General features: G+C 36.3%; 1 protein-coding gene across 3 annotated transcripts in view; it reads right to left on the reverse strand.

The window, feature by feature from the left end:
* Positions 1–24,025, reverse strand: part of NTNG1 (netrin G1) — a 335,299-nt gene that overhangs the window by 53,647 nt on the left and 257,627 nt on the right. Inside the window, exon 6 of one of the 3 annotated variants that reach the window (XM_060142435.1) lies at positions 3–137. The exons of 1 other annotated variant lie outside the window; for it this stretch is intronic. In XM_060142435.1, the coding sequence (XP_059998418.1) occupies positions 3–137 (135 nt within the window). Of the gene's footprint in view, positions 1–2; positions 138–13,809; positions 13,870–24,025 lie in introns of all 3 variants that reach the window. One more of the 3 variants, XM_060142433.1, reaches the window with a different exon arrangement.

A 24,025-nucleotide genomic window follows, 5' to 3' on the forward strand; every position in this document is an offset into this window, starting at 1 on the left:
ACGTTGACAGCCGTAGTGCCAGGAATTTCCCGGCAGACACTCATCACACTTAGGCCCTGTTGTTCCAGTCTTACACTCACAAAATCCTGAGCCATTACAACGATCATGGACTGAGCCCAAAGGGTTACAATAACACTCTGTAGAAACAAGACAACACACAGGCTGGAGACAAGTCTGCATGGCTTATAAGTTATCAACACAGGAGTGTTGCTTACTTAAATGCATCACTTAAAGAAAGATGTCCACTAATGAAATGCTTTGGCAAATATGGCTATTTCAGGTCCATTTATTTATTTGCTCAGCCTTCCATGCTATCATTTTTATGTTATGGGAGGAAGTCAACTGAAAACCTCCAAGGAAATAAGACATCATGCTCTTCACTGGTAACAGATCGTAATGGAGGTTCCATTTGTTAGGGCATTTTTAGATGGTTTAATGAATGCAATGAGAATCCTTTATATATCCTTTATATATCAAGGATAAATCAATATGCCATCAGTGTAAAATCTGTTTTAAATTATTCAAATGAGCTTATCGGTTACACTCAAAATTTGAGAACTGCTGAACATTGTTAAAGTGGAATATGAACGCACTTTGTTCATTCAAAGTCAGTTTTACTATATGATTTGGGAAGGTGCTTTATATATATATTTATACAATGTTGTGATGAGCCTTTAGATATTGTATCTGTTACGCATGTTAAGTTAGTATAGCTTTTATGCAACCTAGATTAACAATCATGAAAGAAAAATGAATTTTGTAATCCTAGATAAATTTCAACATAGGTATAATTTGAGACTTGTATCATTATAATGTCTATGGACAGAACAATATAACTTTGTGTAATAAAAAGTAAACAATAATTTCTTGATTCCTCACACATTATTATGCAGAATATTTTTACTTCTGAAGCTCTGTTTTTCTTAAAGGCTGAATCAGAAATAAGAATTCCTTAGGCTTCCATTAGCTTGAAAGGTAACAGCAGCTAGTTTCCAGCTTTTGGAATTTGTAGGCCAAAGTTACGTTTTTTGTAATCCCACTGTATAATACTGGGCAAGTTATTATGCCCCTCTGTCTCTTGATTTCCTTTATTTTAAAATGGTCCCATTAAGAGGTTTTCATGTCAAAAAACCAAATAAAATCACACCAAGCAACTAACCAAGCAACCAACTGTGAGAAACCCTGAGAATTTTAGTTTAATAACTTTAAGTTTAGCATCTTAGATTGGCAATGGAGGTTCAGGGTTTACTGTTAAATAGAGAGATCCAGAGGTTTGGTTCTGTTTTTGTCATAGGGACTAATCATATAATTTCTTCAAAGAATGTGGAGTACCTTAGAATCATTATTTATTTTATGTTGAGTAAGTCAATTTTGAAGTTCAGCATCCTTAAGACACAAACATTTGTATGACTAAGAGTAACATACATAGGTAAAAATAAAACCAAATAAAGTCTAAAATGCTCTCTCCTTGTCTGGACTGATTTGCATTTAATAATTGGAGTTTTATTTTAAATTGGCATTTTCTATTTTAATGTGTATATATACAGCAATAGTTTAAAACATTTTTAAACAGCAATTTTGTTGTGGCTTTAAAAATACACACACACACTATAAGTATATACCTATAGCAAAACTACTATAATATGTTTCTTACTATTTAAAGTGTATAAAGTGTATAAGTTGACAATGAATCACCAACATTTCATAAGCCAGGGAGTAGAGTTACATCTGGCCAATATGAATTCACATAGTGTGCTAGTCAATTAGCCCGTAACAACTGATTAATAAAAGGTTTTAGATGTAAAAAAAAAGTAAACAAAATTTTTAGAAATGTGGAACATCTAAACCATGGTACATCTCAGTGGTTGTCATACAAAAGGTGGTAAGTGTAATGTTAGTCTGGAAAATAAGTGACAAGGAGAGGTGGGGTCTACACTCCACATTACACACAAATAATTTAGTTTAAAAAATATCATTTCTGGAACGACAGTCAATGGTAGATGTTGGGGTGATGAGGATGGCCTTGGAGAATTATGTTTTATTCCATGAAACTAGGAAGAATATACAGGACTGTTAGACTAAAAAACAACATGAAATACTTTTGGAAGTCTGATTAAAAAGTTATACTACAATTGATTTATAAGTATTAGAAGTGTCTTATGTTTGCTTTGTTTTACAGAAGGTACCTCTGATTACCTGACCTTGGGTTTCCAGGGGAATGAAAACAATAATACATCATAATTGGAGACATGTTTAGTAGCAACTGCTGAGCCCTGCATTTCATTCAGATGTCAAGCTTGTTATCAGGGATTATTAGCAGTGATTACCCAAGGTCACAAGCCACACATCCTCTAGCTTCCTGCTTAATGTTTGAGTTTATATGAAATGGAAGCATGCAAGGATGTCATCTTCATGAAATTGCTGCATCATACAGGCTAATTACATGCATCTTTGGAAACATGGCTGGCTTGGAATTTGTATGAAAATGGGTAAATTTACCAGGAATCACAAAGCAGCGATCACTGTGACAACATGGAATAGCGTGCATTTTATATTTGCCATAATATAAAATGATGCAAATAGTTTAAGACATCTATTTCAACACAGTCAACATTTTGTCAAAGATATGTGCTGTTCCCTCATAGCCAGGGTGGTGGATTTCATTGCCAATTGTTAAAGAAATGGCAAAGTGCCTTTTTTCCCCTTAAGTTTAGAGACGGCTTAGATGAAGTTCAAATTTTCAGGGATTAGTGCCTAATTCTGTGAAAGTGAATTGGGTAAATATCCATTCATTTTCATTAGTGCTTTCTATACAAAATGGCGTTAAAATTAACTCAATTACTTGAGGTGTATCCTCTCAAATTTAATTCTCAGTCCTGCTGCAAGCCCTTTGGGGAACTTAAATGTAAAAAATAGAGAATAGGTTGGTGCTGCCCCATAGGGAAAACCTTGGTAATGGAGCCACAGGCTTCCAATGGCCTTCAGAGAGCAAACCCCAGCCTCAGTCTCATGCCCAGGCAGCCTGACAGCTCTGCCCTTGGCCCCTCCAGTGGGAAAAGTGGAAGCTATAACTCTTTTAGGAAACTTTCGTACGCTTATAGAGACTAAAGACAAAAGATAGACCGTATGTAGCATATACCAGCTAGCCAAATTTTTCAGTTCATTCTTTAAAAACAATTTTACCCCTTAGGAAAAGAGCAACAATTTAAGGAATTTTGGTATGTGGAGGTATACTGTAGCTAATTTTAATGCTATCTAAAAATACTCATCTTTGTGTTTACCTATATCCACTTGGTTTGAAGAGCACAAAATACTGAATAGGGATATGTTTACCTCAATAATATAAAATCCTCTCCAAGATTTATAACTTTAATTAACAAAGTTTCTAGAAAGGGAGAAAAGAACTGTGTTTGATTTTTTTAAGTAGAAATAAATACAAGAATGTATATTAAACTTTCCATTCATCTGTATTTTACATGATTTAAAAGACAAAAGCTGAATGGCAACTTCTTGTCTGTGGATAATCAAATATGGATTTATAACAGAACTATGACTCTTAGAATTAGACAGGAATTGTGGATTTTGTAGTTCATAGATTACTTTAGAACAGGAAAAGGGGAGGAATTCATTAGAATAGAATACTCTGAGTAAAATATATTGGGATATTGTTAAGTTAACCTGCTATGAGAAATTTTATGGAATAAAATCTTTTCTTTTAAGGTCTTTTTCTTTGATTTATTGAAAATAATATGAAATTGATATTGCAAAACATTTACATCTTATTGTAATGTTTTGTATTTTGAAAAACTGATTAGCTTTTATTCCTGTGTTCCTATTTATTTTACCTTTTCACTTGTTAACATATTTATAGTATGACATTTACATATTTTTACAAATGACATTCAGCAAAATGTAACTGCATTCAAAATTCAGACAGCTATGTGCCTTTTGGTTTTCATTAATATTCTCAAATCTTTGTAACCCAAATGTTATAAAGGCAATTGAACTTCTGTTCACAAGCTCATAGTGGAATTGCTGCTGTCATCCTAAAAACATACCATAAGTAAAAGTCTGACAAGCTTAGCTTTGCTAATTGTGTCAGGGTAGTTGGGAGAAAGCGTTCAAAAGCTTTGAAGTCAGGAAACTAACTCTTTACTAAAGCTGTATGATTTGGGACAATTTGCCTTACTTTTTCTCAACTAGAAAATAGGGGAAATTATCAGTGGAGTACTTACCACCATGGTTTTGTTAATGAGGATTAAGTAAAAACAAAACAAACAAACAAACAAAAAACATACTTGCAAGTCAGTTCACAGTTTACCAAGTGTTTCCTGTGCATCCCATATGACACCAATTTGACCAGGAGTTTTCAACGACTTACCTAAGGCACACAGCTATTAAATAGCAAACTGGGACTTGAACCCAGCTCTCCAGCCTCTAAGTCCAGGGATTTCTCCACTAATTCACAAATAATAAGGAAGCACTTTGAAAAATAGAACATACTATAGACATAAACAGTATTATAAAAACTTGGCCCATTTTAACTGAAAAAACTTGTCCAGCTATTTTAAATGACACTTGGCAAATAACTATATAACCTTGACAATCCAATCAGAAAACAATGATCCCAGAATTACAGACTGATTTGATTTCTTTTTTGATGAAAAGATCACCTTTCATTTTTCAGCTTGTGTATTCTATCTAGTCTTTATGTGAAAAAATCTACCTTTAACATTGGTTGCCTATATATTACCTATTGGTGTGGTAACAGATACATATGTACCCTTCACCATTTTGAATATATGCACTTCTTCAAAGTACATTACGAAGTGAAATTCCATTTCTTATTTCTTATGTTTCATCAGCTCCCTTTCTTAAAGATAGGTTCTACTATGCAAAAGGTAGGAGAAGCTTTTTTGGATGTGAAGGGCACCTGGTTCTCTCCAGTTGACATGATCAGTCATCACAGGGGGTGGAAAGAATGCTCAATGGAATCCTGTGGCCCCAGGTTTCCAGGGCTCATGTACTTTGGAAGCTAAGAGAATTAATTGCCTTGAATAGTTTTGAAAAATTGCTTCTCCTTTTGAGGGCTATAGGAAAATTCAGTAAGTGGAATTTCATTACTATGGCTGGAAAAGCCAGGCAAACTTCTACATTACCAATTGCTAGTGGCTTTCAATTCCAAATGGGAATATTTTAAATCAATATTAGTTAATTACCAATTATTTACAAAAGTTTGTGTCCTAATCTCGTATCTATAATTAAAAACCTTATAATGAGTTTACATTTTGAAAGTTGAGTGTACAACTTAAGACTTTACGATCAGGTTGAAATGACCAGGTGTTAAGATTTCATGCAAAAAAAAAAAAAAAGAAAAACAAAAAGAGAATTACTTCATCTCTTAAACATGACTTTTCAGCTCATCATCTTTAAAGCAACAATTAGACAAGGATTCAAAATACATCCCCCAACTATGATTTCAATCTGCACAAGAGAATTCTTTAAGTCTACCACAAGGACGTTTTCTCCATTGAGAAAGTTCATTCTGGCTCAGCTGTGGTGCAAATCACCAGCCTCTCCACCTTAAATAGCTCCCCATCTCGTGAAAGGCACAGAACAATAGCTGAAATTATAATGGAACTGACCTATGCACACATTCTCATCGTCCAGCTGTGCAGAAGCATTTCTGAAGTAGCCCAGCCTGCATAACTCACAGTGCTGCCCTCTAGTGTTGTGTTTACAGCTCACGCAAATGACTGTATTTAGCAGATCGATATAACTGCATCGATTGGAGTGGCCGAAGCATTCACAATCTTGCAAGGAAGAACAGAAATGTATACAGAGTGTATACAGTCGCAGAATAACAGCACACTACATGCTTGGATAAAATGAGAAGTGGAGAAAAGATGGCGGAATGGCATTACATGTATGTGATTCCACATGACACATGGTGACCGCAGGTGGTTGTGACTGGCATGGAAGTAGCATCTGTTTCAGGCAGGAGAGAAAGATTGGACATTCAGAACATGATCGGAGAGTGTTAATTCTTGGCAGACAATATGAACAGAAGCATTTGCAGGTGTACACCTTTTAAAATTTGGGAAGACTCTGTTTCCATTGATGCAAAAGTCTAATTTTTGCACATTGAAAACTTCACTGTCTTTGCATCACTCCCCTCATTTTCTCTTCATATTTGCAATCTTAAAAAAGAAGGAAGGATGAATGTAGGCATCTAAGGCCTGAGTCTGCCATCACCCATGGCTCCTTCATTTAGAGTCTTACTATCATTTGTATCAAGACAGTAACTCAGTCAGAGTTTCACAGAAGAAATCATGGCAAATTTAATAGGGATCTAGACAATTAGACAACTCTTTTTGTTTTTTCCAAATGGTAAGAGGAGAAGATGACTTCTGTAAGCCTTTCATCAGGCCAGATCTGCATGTTTACTTATGTGAGAGAGAATACAAAAAACGGGGAGATTATTGGTATGAAAAAAGAGCTCTTAAGATTTCCTTTTCTTGCAAGTTTCAAGCTAAGTCTGCTACAAAAGAAGAGTCAGGCAGCTACTGTACCCTCAGATTGCTTTTCCTTTGTCTCCCCAAAATGTTGGAGGAGGCTCTGAGGCTTAGGGGTGATGGTGATAAGAACTAGACAAGGAGACATAGGGAAGGGTGGAGAGTGACTAGATTGTCTTTCTTTTGCACCTCAACCAAAGCAAGTCATTAATCTAATTCAACCTTTTTGTTCTTTTTTCTTTTTTTTTTTGGTACTTGGGCCTCTCACTGCTGTGGCCTCTCCCGTTGCAGAGCACAGGCTCCGGACGTGCAGGCTCAGCGGCCATGGCTCACGGGCCCAGCCGCTCTGCAGCATGTGGGATCTTCCCGGACCGGGGCACGAACCCGTGTGCCCTGCATCGGCAGGCGGACTCTCAACCACTGCGCCACCAGGGAAGCCCTAATTCAACCTTTTTAAAAGAAGTAAAAACAAAGCCTCTATTGGTACAATAGTTACTAAATCAGACAGAAAAAAAATGTGTGAGAAGTAAGTAGGTGGGGAATCTGTTTCATCTCCCCAAAATATGGGGGTAGGCCTAGCTCACATTTATAAGAAAGGTCAATTATGAAACTGCAAACCTTGTTTGCCTAAAAATATCCCTCTCATTAATGTCTGGCTTTTATTTTATCCCACCAGGAAGCCAAACACAGTCACTATTTGAGCTAATTTATTCATTCACTCAATAAATAATATATTCAGTTGGTCTATGTGTCAGGCACTATGTGAGGTACTGAGTTACTCTTTTGGCATAGATTAAAATTTTGGAAGCACTGCATTTGATGACCAGAGTAAAAATGAGTAAGTGTTGTCAAAATTAAAAAGGAATTATTAATCTTTTATTAATAAAATTAATAAAAGATAATTAATATCTTTTTTTTTTTTCTATTGGGTTGGCCAGAAAGTTCATTTGGGTTTTTCTATAAGATGTTACAGAAAAACCCAAATGAACTTTTTGGCTAACCCAATAAATTAACATACTGACACTCATCAGAACAGTGTGGATTCATTCATATGAGAGCCAGTTACTACAGTAGAGAGCTGAGGTCAAGGTCCCAACAGAATGAAATCAAATTTGGATAGAAGCAGAGGAGCACACCGGAAATGGTGATGAGTGGAAGACACTCAGGAATAGGGTTAGCACCTTGGAGTCCCCAGATGCTTAAAATAAAGGCAAGAAGAATGGGAGGTTCCTGAAGGCAAGCCCCTTCCTCTACAGGAGGCTAGCTTTGTCATGGTGTGCATGTGTGCTAGGGCTGGGGAGTGGGAGTGGGAGTGGGGAGTCGGAGGAACCAGCGGGAGAAGAAGAGTTCTGGAAGAAGGAGGCCATATGGGAGATGGGGTAAGAAAATCCTGCAAAAATTTTGTAGTTAAGGCATGCCAAATTAATAATAGCAACAAGAAAAATAATAGAATTACATATCGCCAAATTAAATTCTCTTAGAAAACAAGCACTTCACCCCCATACATTCTATCTCCCTGAGTTCAACCTTGTTTAAGCTGGCATTTCTGACTACCTAGGAAACCTAAAGGGCCTCTCCAACCTTCCTTAGTTGAGGGTTTGGAACAGGGAGAATCTTTCTGGCCTGGAGCCACCTCAGAGTAGTAGTTGCAGGGAGGAGACCCATGTCCCAAATCTAATTGTTTCCCAAGGACTTCTTCAGAGCTGACTGGAATTCTGGAGGCGTGGGCGCACACACCCTGTCCTCAGGCTCTCCCTCTCTAGAAGAGGCTCCTAAGTGGTTACTGTTGTTCACATAACCTCATCCTAGGTTGATTCTTGGTGTACCTAATATAATTAATCCAGATTTTTTCAAAAGAATCATTTATGTGCATAAATTCATCCTAGGAACTTTTCAGAACCACATAGAAGTAAGTCCTTGTTGTCAAGAAGTTTGTTTAGTGGGTAAGACAAACATGCTCAGATAACTAGAAAAAAAAGAGGACGTGCTTAAAAACAAAACCAAAACCAAAAACAGAGACACAAAGTGATATAAGGAGAAATTCATTTCACTTGAGGAGAATTAGGAAAAACTAAGTTAAAACTAAATCTTCCATGAGGGCCAGTAAGGTTTATTTAACAAAAAAAAAAAAGGAGGAAATGAGCATTTCCAGTGAAAGGAATAGAGTGTGCAAAGACATGACATTGGGAAATGGGAGAGAAGAGGGCTGCTGGAGAAGTTTCATAACATGGTTCATTTGTGGATAAGATCCACCCAATGCTGAGCTTCATCTGACAAAGCTTTATTCACCAAAAAACATGTCTGTAGACATCCAAGTTCAATCAAGACCCAATCCATGAATCTCTGTAGACACTGTTACCTATTCTTCGAATTTAATGAATAGTATGCATTTCTGTGACATTCACTATTTGTTTCTGGGTTTTGTTTGAAAATCAATTTATTAATTTTGATAGGAGAGTTAAATAATGTAAATTCTATAAATAATTATATACAAAACCATACACAGCTTAACACTCAATATCACAAACTTCTTCCAGAAGATAAGTGGTTACTTTAAATGTCTTATAACCTAAGAAATGAGCTAATAGTAACTTTATTTCTTTAACACTTCTAAGACTCTTCTGAGACTTTGATAAAGCTGTCTTCTCTGGCCATGGTGTATTTGAGAATATAAAATGATAAAAAGATCTTTGAAAGTGATTTGAAACACATGAGAGCACTATATAAATGCAAGACATTTCAGATGTAATTATTAGACTGCTGTATTATTTTTCAGTTTTCTGTTAATTTCCCACTCTTTAGGAACTGTTCTTTCCACATAGGCTCAGAATTCATGAATGATCATTAATGATAGAGTTAGAGCTGCACTAACTTATTAAGATCCTGAAGGGACGATATTAATAGTTCAATAATACTTTGATCCTCTAATTCACTGACCTACCATTTCCTCCCTTCCCTTTTTACAAAATATAGAGTTCATGGTCCATTCTTACAATCACTTCCTTTTATATGCTCTCATCTCCCTCACCCCCAACTCCCCGCCCCCAATTACAGTCTCCTGGGAAAATCTGATCCTGGTTAAATCCAACTCTCCACTTCTCCATGCCTATACCCCAGCAGCTAAATGTGGCTGCAGTTTTTTTCCAACTATTTTGAAACAAGTCTCACTTTAAATTCATGATCATAAACTTCAATAGGGCCCTCAGGGCATTCTGGCAACCCTTCCTGAACCAGGAGGCTTTCGGGCCACCAGTCTCTCTTGGTTTACCTCCTTCCCCACCTACCATTGCTTCTTCCTCTCTTCTGCTTTCTGTTGTATCTTCTCAAATGACTCAGGGCTTAGCCCTTGGACCTCTTGGCTCTTTAGGCTCACTAAGAGCCAGGGTTTTTTACCCAACCTCATGACTACATAAATCATCAATATGCTGACCTTTCCAAAATAGTTATTTCCAGCCTGGACCAACTTCCCAGTTAGTTAGTGAGCCTTCATCCAGACTGATATATTCAACTGCCTTCTTAATGTCTCCACTTGGACATTTAATAGATATCTCAACTTTAACATGTTCAAAACTGACCTCATAGGTTACCTTCCCAAGCCTGCCACTTACATGGGCAGCCGGATCTGTCTTGGTAAATGACAACTCTATTCCTCCAATTGCTTAGGTCAAAATTCCTGGAGTTGCTCTTGACACCAATCTTTTTCTCATCCCGCTCTACCCACGCCCCCAATCAATCAATCAGCAGATCCTCTTGACTACACGTTTAAAATACATTCTAAATCTCACCACCTCTCACCATCTCATCTTTAGTTAAGGGCACTTGGATTATTGTTGTTGTCCTCAAACTGCTTCCCTGGCTTCCAGCCTTGTGATAGTCTCCTCCACACAGCAGTCAGAGTGACTCTTTTAAAACTTAAATTAGGTCATGACATCCTTTTGCCCATAATCCTAATGGCTTCCTGCCTCATTCAGAATAAAAGGCAGAGTTTGAATTCATTCATTCCCAATTGATCTGGGCTCATTGCTGTCACTCTCCTCCTCACTCGCTGTACAATACTTTCATGTTGCTCTGCAAACATGCCAAGCACTTCCCCAGGGCCTTTGCATTTGCTGTTACCTCTGTCTGGCCTACTCCTCCCCCAGACTTCCCTATGACTTGCTTCCTCACTTCGTTTTTAGGTCCTGCTCAAAGAAAATGCTGTGACTACTCTATCTGAAATAACAGCTCCTGACCCAAACGCATTAATCCCCCCTCCCACATTTACTAATCCTGTTTAATTTTTTTGTAGAACCTAGAGTATCTGAAGACTAAATTAAAAAAAAAATTTCTCCCCTATACTTTGAGTGTAAATAAATGTGTGCAGACTGTGTCCATTTTGTCCACAGATGTAAACAGAACTCAAAATACTAAGCATTCAAAAAATGTTGTCGAATGAATGAATCAATGTCAACGAATCAGTGATGATCTTGAGGCATCTTACTTTAGGAAACAAAGGAAGACACAGAGGAAAGTTATTTTTAAATTCATTCCTCCACCATTCAAATTCTGTAAGAGTCTGGCTATACCTTAAATATTAAAGAGTTGAGAAAAACAACAGCCATACATCACACTATAACTGAGTTATTAAATATTTTAGCTGAAAATTGACTATATGTCTATGCAGATTAGTTTAGTTAGGAAAAAGGAGATTTCCAAAAATTGCTATGGTTTTATATACTTTTGCAATCTCAAATCACACTGTAGGCTATATTTTATTTTTCAGACAAGTTTTAATTACTGTTGTGCAAACAAGCTAACGGGGTCCTCTAAAACACATTTTCATGGTGTAGCATGGCATGCGTTGGCAATGCATATTTATTGAGGACCACCTTATACCAGGGGACAACTTGAACAAGGCCCAGTCTTAAGCGAGAATCGTAGCCCTAGACCAGCGAGCCATGTTGGACCATGAAGCCCAGTCCTGAAGAGTCCAGTGCAGGGTTTCTCAACCTCAGCACTACTGACATCTTAGGCCAAATAATCCGTGGTTTTCCCATATGTTGTAGGATATTCAGAAGCATTCCTGGCCTCTACCCACTAGAAGCAGTAGCAACTCCCAAGCTGTGACAACCAAAATTTCCCTGGGGGAGCAAAATCCCCCATCTGATGTATATGACATCATACAAGGCAGTTATGATAATATGGTACGTAGTAACTGGCTAGTTAAGCGAGCAGCATTTTAGAAGAAGGAGGGTTCAAAGTTGCCTTTCTAGATCAGGAAAGATCCAAACCTCTTCTAAGGTTTAAAGACACTTTCTGACTGAGACTGGCTGGGGAAGGCCTGGGGAGGAAAGAGTTATAGAAAAACAAAAGGTTGGAGAGAAAGAGAATGAAAGAAAAAGAATGTTAAGAATAGGAAGGGGGGTGTTAAATGTCTTGGTGTCTTCTTTCTTACTGTTCCCCATGTTGCCTCTAATTCCATTATTACGTCACCAATGTACCATAATATGACATATGTTACGGAATATAAGATAAAGTACTCTGAATGTGGCACAGGAAGGTTTATTTATTTATGCTGGGGCCAAATGAAGAAAGTTTATTCAAAGTCAGAGCTGGTGGAAATTTACTGTAGTCACTCAAAAAGAAAGGATTTGGAAAAAAAGACTTTAGATAGACACAAGCTGAAGGAATTAGAATTCTTATAAAGCATTTTCCCTTCACTACATTAGCAAAGTCACAAGCCTCCAGGGGCCTCCCCCAGGGGTGGGAATGAAGTGGCTGCAGCATTTTCCTGATTCTCACCCACCCCCAACTCTGTCTTGCAACCTTAGGTAGCTTTTGAAGCCCTTCCATGTACATCATTTGATAACAATCTGGATTATTCTATGATAAATCTACTTCATTAGGTGGCTCTTTCCTGCCTGTGGAAATGTGTTCAGATCTCATTAGTGCTGTGACCCCAAGAAAGTAGAGATTCAATGATACAGGGTCAAATTTCAGGTCAAGAGTCCTCTTGTATATCCAGTGCTTGATATGACAGAAAAAAGATGGACTCTATAAGGTCCCTAATGCTTCCTTTCTCCTTCACCTCCTTGGTTTCTCTGTGTAGGTTTGCATATCATAGATAAGGAGGGACATCCCTACCGTGGCATCAATGACTGGCTTATTATATGCACACATGTCCAAAATAGGCTTGACACCCTATGAACTTGTGGCTGCTCTGTTCCTAAAGAACTTAGTTCCCCAAATTTCAAATCCACTTGGATTCCCCTCAAAAGGGCCCTGCCAATGTTTGATATGTAAAAGTACATTGTGAGGAAATTTAAAGACTTGGTTTAAATATCATCGGTTTCCCTTTCCCATTTTCTGACCAGCTTCCTCCTTTTCTCTATACGACACAGAAGGAACAATTCAAGTTGGTTAAAATCTGGAAAATGATTTGACTCTTTTCAATAAGGAATAGGGAAGCTATTATGGTCATTTTCACCAAGTGGGTCAAACCAAATTTAGGTATTGTTAATAAATATATTTCTTTGTAAGAGGTGCTTCATGAAAAAAAAAAACAAACCAAAAACTCCCTAAAACATGACATATACCCAACAGTCAAGGGTGGAAAACAAGACACACCTGTCACATAGGACATTTAAAGGAAAATGGTGAAATAAAAACAGAAGTCTTTATGTTTCCTGAAAAATCTTCAGTCTGTGAATGACAGATGCTAGCTGGAATGGGCCATTCATGAGTCACAGATGAGATTCTGCTCACTTTCATTTAAAGAAAGTAACGTAACTATTATTTTTGGGTCATAATCAATGCTTAACCCAGTGTAGCTCTTCACTGGTATTTGTTCAAATTTATTTCAAACAATATTTGGAAGTAGAAATTCCAAGGTATTTCATTTGTCAAATGGGCACCATACATGAACCTACCATTCTGTTCTCATGAAAAGCATCCTTGAAACTCACTGTAAGTGAGTTTCCTTATTTTCAATGCAAATGAGTGACAATGTTAATACTCTAACATTCATGTTCCAAACAGGACCCTAAAGTGTTATAATTCTTATTCACACATTAATCTTTCAGAAAACAAATACTGCAGCATTTTAAATTTGCAGCAGTCAACTTTCTGAGTGAAGCATTTTTTTTCCTCTTACAGATGACATTCTCAGTACTATTTGATGTATTGATCGTTATCAGTCAACATGCCTCACCAATAAGCTGATGGGTACACTTCACAGATATTCCAGATTCATACAGTGCAATGTTTCACAACACATAACACCATGAAATCACTGTATGAATCCAAGAATTCCTACCTCTCTTGTGGTTTGCAACTTGAACAGAAGAAACTGTTGACAAAGTTAATTTGGGAGCAACTGGATAGGTTTAAAAGAATGAACAGCACATTAGAAACAATAGTGAAACGTTCAAATTGTAATTACTTATCATCAACCCGCTTGAAAAGTGGCCCTAAATGAAGAGAATATTTGTATTTGTTGTTTCTGGGAGTTTGCTTCAATCACAAAGGAAGTCTTGTATTTGGCTGAAAATGGTTTGAACTTGTCAGTAATAACGTTTAGAAGCTTTATTTTCAGAGGCAAAAAGAATTACCATTTAAATCAAGAACGCAGTTATGCAGAAATTATTCCAATAACAATATGGATATTAGGATCCCCTACTGTTCTTCTCTTAAAATAGTAGTTGTGTTGTTGAGTTACTTAGCAATATCATTGCCTCAATTCACCATGTCTTTCTCTCTGTGTACCCGTAATCTCGTCTACCTATAAACCAGTTAGATTATTTTTGCTGATTTGATTAGACATTACAGATAGTCACAATGGTCAACCATTCAGCGGAATCTGGATCTCAGTCTCAGAGTCACCTCGAATCTGTCCACCTTTCAAAAATGTAGTCTTTTTCTCAACATTTATTACGTATATGATATCAGTGTGTTAATGGCAGGAATTTCTAAGTTTGCCTGCCTTTCTTTTCCAATTGTTCCTGAAGTGTTGCTTGTGAAAATAGCAAAAACAAGGTAGAGCCTGATGTTCTTTGCAGATGTTGACCAGATAAATTATGTTTGCACAGAACTGACCTCTGCTAGAAAGTGCACCTTTAGCTAAAATGTCAAGTTCAAGCACTTTATTCAACTGTGAGCTTCTCAAATAAATTTATTTGAACTCTTTATCCACATTCTAAAAAAGTGCAACTGGCATTAACTAAAGATATTTCTGAAAGCTTTTAGTCTTGTGACACTCACAGAAAACATAGCAAAATAATTAAATGGGTCTGTTTCAGGTTTTAAACAATGCATAATCTTGTTCAGCACAAAACTTACTGTGGAGAAGTGTTAAGTCTTAGATCCTGTCTTGTATAATTTGTTGAGCTATGAAATTCAATGGGAAATACTGAGTGACAGTTCACTGAAGATGCTCTCATTGAACTTGCCGAGGAACAAAGCCACTAAACCTTCCCACAATCCTCACAGAATTATACTAATGGGTTGAGCTTGATCTGTATTTCTTCTTCCACATATGTATGCAGAAACTTGAAAAAATTCATTTGGAGCAGATGATTAAGATAATTCTATTTGCTAGTAATATATGTATCTAGGACAGTCTTGATTTCATCACTCTGATCAAGGACTGAAAATGCAGCCCTTCCAATTTGACTCCTCAACAAATTGCTAATATATTTTGTTTTGCTTAGCAGCTATTTCCTGGTTCCTCCTTTTGCTCACTTCCTCCTCCATCTGTATTCATTAGAGCTTAAAAGGAACATCCTGCATGTAACAAAGGAAGGTGGAAGCCAAAGATGTGCCTCTTTTTTGTGAGAAGGAAGGACGCAAAAGAAGACAACTTTATTTTAATATAAACTATTTATATACGTCTATGTATATCTATAGGCTAGACATTAATGTAATTTTAACATTACACTGAATCTTATGAATTTTATTGGCCAGTTTTTAAAGGTTCTATTTCTTCCTGTGTAACCACACTGCTGTCTGTCAGTTTCTTTCATTTATTTATTTATTATGTTAGAAGTCAGAAAATAATTACTGCTCTAAGGACAGAGAGAAAACACGTTGTTCTTAATCCTGGCAGAAATTATTGGTAATTCATAAAGGATAAAAGAGGGAAAGCCTCAGCAGAGAAAATACACTGTGACGTTGAAGGGGAAGAGAGAGAGAGAGATCCAAATTCCTGCCAGTCAATGAGGAACGACAGTTGAAAAAACAAAACAAAAACAGGTCTTTTAGGGGTTGCAATACTGCCTTTATGTATTTTCCCTGACCCTCAATACAACTGACGTAACAGCCAATTTACCAAAGCAAAGCAAAAGTGAGACAGTGGAAGGAAACCTGTGTCACTCACAAGTTTTTATGATATATTATTTATACTCCCCACTGTGATGGCAACCAAACTCTAGGCTTCTCTTGGGATGGCTGACATTCAATGTAAATTTGATAAAGTGCTTGTAACTTTTATGCTGTCTAATTTTTTCTACTTTTTCTACTTTTACTATAATATTTCTGGGACACTTCATATTAGAAAAAAATATTTGAATTATGATTCTTTCAAAGACATGGCATTTATGATAATGCTCTTATTTAGTGCTAAAAAATAGAGTATGGGATTTTCCCCCTAAACATGTGGGATTTTATATCAGTAGGAATTTTACATGCTCCTACCTTGTTTTGGATTAGAAACCTCAAGGGAAGAAATATTCGGCCATATCCTATTAAACTTTGGAGGATCTGCATGCACCAGGAAAAATCAGGGTATGTTACTTTCAGCTATAATGTCATTTGGTCTAAACAGAAAACTATATGGACAAAGACACAAACCACACATCTGCTTTTTAACTTGGTTGTGATGCACTTAACAAAACATACTCCCACACCAAACAAGAGCAAGCAATTGATGATTCCCAAAACATTGAATGGACATTAAATATATAGCCTGTTCCCTAACAAAGCTATATACATTAACTTGTGCAATAAAGTAGAGTGTTCTTACAAATAACCAAACAGGGACTTCAGCAATTCAAATCGTTATATAAAGCTGGTGCCTGAAACTAGAAGATAACAGGAAAGAAATAATTTCTCACTTGAGGATTCCATTCTCTGCAATTTATATTTACAGATACGAGCTTGTTACATTAGTCTTCAGGAGAGATTCTTTAGGGTATGTTTTAAGTGTGAGCCATTATCTCTGCAAAGAAGTGGATTTATTTCCTATTTTTATTTATGCGATTTCTCAGAGAAAGAAAGAGAAAGATGACTGGTGGTTCTGGCTTAAGGAGAATAGTCCAAGGTGCTTCTGATCATATCTAAGGTTTGTATGTATGGGTGTGTATATATTTTCTTTATTTTACTATATATTTTCATGATGTTTCTAGCTCAAAATATATTTCTAAAGTTATTGGTTCCAATCAAATTATAAGCATTGTTCATTTAAGAATTAATGGTATTTCTTTCTTAGATTCACCTGTATTAAAAAAAAAAATGACTCTGGAAAAGCAGGAGAAGAGCCAGCTTTAGGACTGGGGGCTTTAAAGCTATTTTTGCTAAGGTACATAGGCCATGACAATTAAAGCAGTCATTTCATGACTCAAATCTACCATTCACTGAGATCAACTCAAAACCATAACTCTAGTGTGGTCCTTTGGGACCACCCAAGTCCACAAGGAGAGTTCTTGCCTCTAAACTCCTATAGCATGTTACCTTATGTGCTCCTTATTTCTCACTGATAATGTGGATAGGCGTAAGTTTCAATATTGCTAGTTTACATTTTATGTCTATTTCTTGTCTGTGTAATTAGATTGGATCTCTTTGAGGAAGGGCAAAGCCTTCCAGAAGGCCTCAGTAAATATCTAATAACTGAGTAATTGATATCAAGTGGCTAGGCTACTGTAAACTGGTATTATCAGATTGTTTCCTCCATAATTAGATTATAGTGAATAACATTCTTGCAAGACATGGAACTTTCACTATGACTTTGGTTTTTTAACATTTGTTAGAAAAGCTGATCTACTGTTACTCTGTGTGTGTATGTGTGTGTGTATACACATAAAAGCAAAGGAAATCTTAATATTGATATTGCTGTATCCATCAAAATTATGAATGAATAAAGAATGTAACAATTTTCCACATCTGTATCCAGGTGTTACTAAATAAATAGATATTTGGTAACATGTAGGCAAACTATTCAAGTTATTGACTGAATGTTAAGCCTACTTGAACTGCAATGATCATTTTTGAAAAACAAATGATTTCTAGAAATTGGTGTTTTTTTTAAGGTTTTTTGATGTGGACCATTTTTAAAGACTTTATTACCTTTGTTACAATATTGCTTCTGTTTTACGTCTTGGTTTTTTGGCCCTGAGGCATGTGGGATCCTAGCTCCCCGACCAGGGATCAAACCTGCACCCCCTGCATTGGAAAGTGAAGTCTTAACCACTAGACCACCAGGGAAGTCCCTAGAAATTGTTTATTTAGAAGAGATTTCAAACCACTGTTATAGTTTTATATAGAAAATATATTTATTTATATTATTAGCATCAAATTAAGAAAAATTTAGTTCTTTTAAATGGTTCCCTCCATCATTTTCCGTAAGAGAGGCAAATACAGGTCATATGTGGGGTGATGTTTGTAAACTTAATGTTAAGTATTCAGTGGCTTGACTTTCTTGATGAAATGAAAGTAATAATATAATTAATCATTTTGTTAATAAGCTTTGCCAAAAAACTTAAGACAAAAATTTTATACTAAATAAAAGTTAGAAGTGAGCTTTGAAAATTAATTTTATAAATTAAACTTTATTCCATATTCTAATGTAATAAATATTTTACGCCTATATTTTAGTATACTCTTTTATGATTTTTCCCTAGGATGCTGAGGTTCCGTTTTGAGGATCTTCCTACATGTGTAAAAAATTAATGTAGGTCATTCTACTTTTGAATTGTTAACTACTTGACCTGTATGAAATTATCAAGATAGACACCTCAGTTACAATCTGATCCCTACCTGGCAGGTATTTTCTTCTGTATTGTGTACTTCTGATAGTTTTTTGGGGGATGGGAGAGTGTAGCTTTTGTGTTTGCTTGGGAATATAATTAGACATTTTTTTCCAAATGATTTTCATTATGTGGGATGCCTAACCTTCCTGACAACTTAAAACTCAGAGCCACCAGCAGTCATCACGTGGAAGTCCTAATCTAATCTATATATATCTCTAGTGGGACAAAATTTTATGCATGATGTCTTTTCCTTGGGAGGAAAAATGTCCTGAAAAAAAAAATATTGAAATTTGTGGACCCTAAGCTTCTATAGCATGTTACTGTCTGTGCTTACATGTTTTAATATTTGGTCATCATGCAATTTTAAATTTAATATCACATTTTAATTTTTATTTTGTTTTATAATTGCAAGGCCAAGTAAGAAAACAACTTAAAATTAGCCAGTTACTGTCTGGCTACTCTTGTTACTCGAAGATCCTAGCACATATAAATATTCAGTCAAAGTTACTAACAAATGTTTAATTCCCAGAAGTAAATTAGGCACACTGGAGTGTATATTCGTTGTATAATTGGGACAAATTCTGTGTTATCATATTCAATGCTAATAAAAGTCTTTGAGTAACATGAAGTCTCTGAGAACTTTTAGCCAGTGGCCGCTTATTTTGAGTAGTTAGACATTGCAAATACAAAAAAGTATTATAATACGTCAAAGGTATTGGTATTGCTTCTAGGTGAACTGTTGCAGAATTTATTAATTTCATTCTTTCATGAATTAACTAAGGAATATCTTTGGGTCATATGAAGGTCTCAGAGTGGTAGTGTGTTGCAAGGCAAAGGGTCCCTGGAATCAGAAGATAAGGGATCTGGTCCCAGTTCTGTTGAGTAGCTGTCTGGCTATTAATTCCCTGGACTTCAATTTCTTTACCTGTAAGATAAAGGTGCTGGACAAAAAGATCTCCATGGTTTCTCTCAGCCATTAAATCCCATCACTCCAATGGTTCTTTCATGGCCTAGCAGTGTCACACTAAAGTTCACAGAAGGATGAAGCCTGTTGGAATGAGGCACATGCCCTTTGGAGAATCTAGGGGATTTAGGGGATTAAGAATCCCCTGTGTGGAGGGAAAATTATTGCTGCACATTGTAACTGTGGACTTTTGACTGTCATAGTGAAACCCAAACTGGAGTTAAGAAATTATTGCTGAGGTAAGGGGAGGGATTATCATATGTGTCCAGTGGGACTGTAGATGGCCAATCCTTCAAGAATAGCCTTTTATGGAAATCCCTACTTCTCAAGGATCCTCGTCCCATACATCTGGGAAAATGGATTGAACTCATCTTGATGATCTCCAAAGACTTTGGCTTGAGGAATATGGAGACCAAGACTACATACTCAACCACTGCCCCCTTTAAAAAGAAACAAAATATCTGAAATGCCCATCTTATGCTGTTACTCTATTGTCATTGCTAAAATTTCAAACTACATCTATGGGAAGCCTAGGAAATATCTCTTTAGGGGAAAATTATTTAAGATATGGTGCATGTAAATAGAGCTTGGACTGGATTCAAATCCCAGTTTTACCACTTGGACAAGCTCCTTAACTTATCCGTGTCTAAGCTTTCCTATATGTAAAATGGGATAATGACACTACCTACTGGTTGTTGTCAAGACTACATGAATGAGTCAATATTTGCTTGTCATGGTAGGGAGCATTTAAGAAATGTCAGTTCTTATTCTTTTTTTATTGAAGTATAGTTGATTTACAATGTTGTGTTAGCTCTTATTATTCTATTTGTGGTTGCTGTTGTAATAAAAATATTATTGTAGTATAAACAGTTCTTACTGAATTGAAGTAGAGGTAATAACGTGCTCCCCCTATTTTGTGAAATCTTAATTGTTCCCAAAGCAAGTGATTTGGATATGTAAAAATCTCACTTAAGATACAAATTACTTTAGGGAATAATCTGGTTCTAGGGCCTACATTGATTAATACTATTGTCCAGAAAGCAATACGAATTATTTTGGAATACCGTGGAAAAGATTTGATTTTTAACACAACGATAAAATGTTAATTTTCAAGTTTCTTTCAGTTTAGAAGCACATCAATTTAGACTATGAATCAGATATATATATCTTGCCTGATTTTTTTTTTTTTTCCCATTAAGGAGAGACTCAGAAAACTGTTATGCGACAATTTGGTTGTGGCACTTGAAACTCCTTTTCATGAATCAGAAAAACTGAGATTCTAGTTATAAAAATTAGACTTTGGTAGAAAGTTTTTCTCCTCCGTGCCCCAAGGAAAACTCTTTGCACTGTAAGTTGGAGAGAACTAGGTTAGAATTGCTAAACTTGACCATCTATTGCTGACACCATAGTGAATCAAGCTGAAAGGAAGCTTGAAGCAGAAGGCTAAAAACACTTTATTTATATCAGGAAAGCTTCAGAGTTAGGGTTTTAGAATACTGTCTTCTATCACACATTCACTCCCTTAGCATGAATCATAGGCAGCTTTCAACTCATTTTGTGGATACCCTTTAAAACCAAAGTAAATTGTGACTATGCTTTCCCATGTTTTTTCTTTTTTTCTAGAATAGTCTACTTTATAGTGTTTCATACATTAGTCATTTAATTAAATGAGAAAGGTGGATGAATTCTAAAGGGTCCTAGTTTGGAAATTGGACATTGAGCTAGAATCCTGCCTTGGCCACCAGATGCCTTAGATGATTCAATTAAGCCTTAGCTGCCTTGTCTGTAAAATGATGATGTTGGATGAGTGCTCTTTAAATTTCCTAAAAAGACTAATTTTTACATAAGTTTTTGGTTCTAAAATACAGTGGGAAACAGGGTGCCACCATGGATATGAAAAGCCACTGCTGAGAGGATGTTAGTGAGCCTTCATTAAACATCCTTCTTCCAGGCGTGTATGAGGAAAACGTCAGGAAGAGACAAAGTCACAAGGTCCCTTTGGATTTGTAGAGTTATTGCTCTTGTTCCTCAGGGAGTTTGGAAACCACATTAGTGATGTCTACAAAGGAATCTATAGAAAACCCTAAAGCTCTTCAGAAGAAACCCCTAGGGCCTTGGAGGTAATCTTACCATCTTTACAGTGAGCTGCCTACTCTCAGAAATACAGCATCGTTAGACTGCCGGGGAAGATACATTTTAATGTAATAGTGGTAAGGCTGCCCTTGAGATGGCACACAGAATGTTTTTTGCTATGAGTGACTATGTCAATAAAGTAAACATTTGGATTTTTACAGTCATAGAATATGTACAAGCATGTTTCACAATTTGCATAGCTAATCTCATGAACTGTCACATGTTCTATAATATATGTAACATCTTTACATTTCCCCTCTCCCTCAGCTTACTGAGGATGTTTATCATTGATGGTGGTAGAGGAAGGGCACATTTTAATGTAGCTTCTGTTGACCACACAGTGAGATAACAGAAAATGAACTTCTGTTTTTCTCCAGGACACTAAAGTTCCCTGCACAGAAATGGGTCAATTCAGGGATCAACATGTCTAAGGTGCAATGTATTAGATTGGAAAGAGTCTGAAGTAGGAGTTAATAAATCTAGAATTTTTCTTTCTAACCTCTTCCACCTGGTATAATGTTACGAGCACAGCTTTCGGAGTCAAACAGGCCTTCCTGGCCGTATTACATTTGGTAAGTTACTCAGACACTCTGAACCTCCGATTCACCATTTGTAAAATGGAATTCTGTAGACATGTGGGGACATTTCCCTCCAGTTCCCAGGAAGTGGAGCAGTTAGCTGGCCAGCCCTCTATTGATATTCTAAGAAGTCTTCAGTGATACCCCACTCTTAGTTCACAGTTACATGTTGGAAGGTTCATCATAGGACCTTTCAGAGATCTTGGCAAATCTTTGTTTAAGCTAGGAATTTCCAGATGCCCAAACACAGAGATAACAGCAAAGGTACAGATACCAGCTCACACTTAAAAAGTGGCTTGACATTCTAAAGTCACCTGGGAAAAGGTTAATACATGAAAAAAGTCAACATTGCTCAAGGTTGGCAATTGTTGTTTGCTAAAGATTGCTATACCTCTTGGATTTTTTTTTTAAGGTAGGGGATACTTCCCCCTTCTTCATTGGAATATTTAGTTTATTCTTCAGGATTAAAGAAGCAGCTATGTCCTAATGTTCATTCAATTTTTGGATAACCACAAAGGTTTCATGAATGTGAAATGCTAGTTACACAAATATGAAATGGATCTGTGATGAGAATACTGGGTACATGATATAACAAAGTCCCAAAGGCATCTCACCTGGGACCTTAGCTTTCCTTCTAGAACATCAGCAAACAGTTCAAAATTAATGTAGCACACCATGCAATTTGCCATATAGCTACACTAGCCTGATAATTTTTTTCTTCATTATATAAAACCTAATTAGCTAAAGGGCGATTCAAATGAAACTTTTATTTGGGGATTTAGTAGTATTAAAGCAAAGGGAGAAAAACAAACACTGAAGCTCTCTGGATAGAATGAACAAGATTACTAATAACCCTTGAGTGGGGAAATGATTAACCTTGTTATTTTCCTCACGATCCAGGTTTCTACAGTAAATCAGTTCTGAACAAAAATATTTGGATGCTGTATGGAAAACAACTTTTACAAGGTCTCCAACTGGCATCAAATGTTTTCAAGTATGAAAACATCTCTGAGCTTTCTCAACAGGCTGATGAATCCCTGCAGGTAGCACTTCCCTTGTTTAATAGTCCTGCCAATTAAATCAAATTAGAGATGAATTTTTAACTCTGTGATGAAGTCAATGCTCATTAGAAGAGAAAGCAGGAAAATGGAATATTTCCCTTAAATGGACTGTTGTTTCAAATTGAATAAATTGAAGAGGAGGGGACAGCCAAATGCCTCCATCAATTTCTACACTTTATAAACCATGATGTCAATCATTTGAAGGTAATTTAAGGAAACAATGTACACTTGGGTTCACAAATGTCTACATATGTCTTTTCTTTTGTTGCTGTTCTAAGAAATGGTTTTGTTTATTTAAAAATTCCAAGTTTTTTAAAATGGTGTTTCCTGACGTGAATTTTCAGTGGATTATCTGCCTTTAACCTCTGACTTGGTTACCTTTAACCTCTGTTATTTACTTTTTAAGTGATAATCACTCACACAAAGCTATTTGCACATTAGGCCAACCCTTGTTGTTCTAATTATGTTTTTTAAAAAATAATATACTGTTTAACATAACTAGTGAAATCACTTGCGTTTCAAGGCTAAGGATCTGATAATATATGTTCGAATATAATGATTAGTTTATCACTTTAACAAAAACACCCACAGCAAACCAAATATTAATTTGGATCATCAGCATCAACAAATATTCACTTGGATAAAATTGTGAATGTTTACTTATAAGTGCATGATACATTTTACATAAAATGTGAAACCTGAATGAATTACTACTACATCAGGTAAAGGAAAAACAGAGCTCATAAGGCTCAAATGGCTACAGATCTATTTTGGG

This window comes from Lagenorhynchus albirostris, chromosome 2 (assembly GCF_949774975.1).
Source record: "Lagenorhynchus albirostris chromosome 2, mLagAlb1.1, whole genome shotgun sequence".
NCBI classification, from domain to species: domain Eukaryota; kingdom Metazoa; phylum Chordata; class Mammalia; order Artiodactyla; family Delphinidae; genus Lagenorhynchus; species Lagenorhynchus albirostris.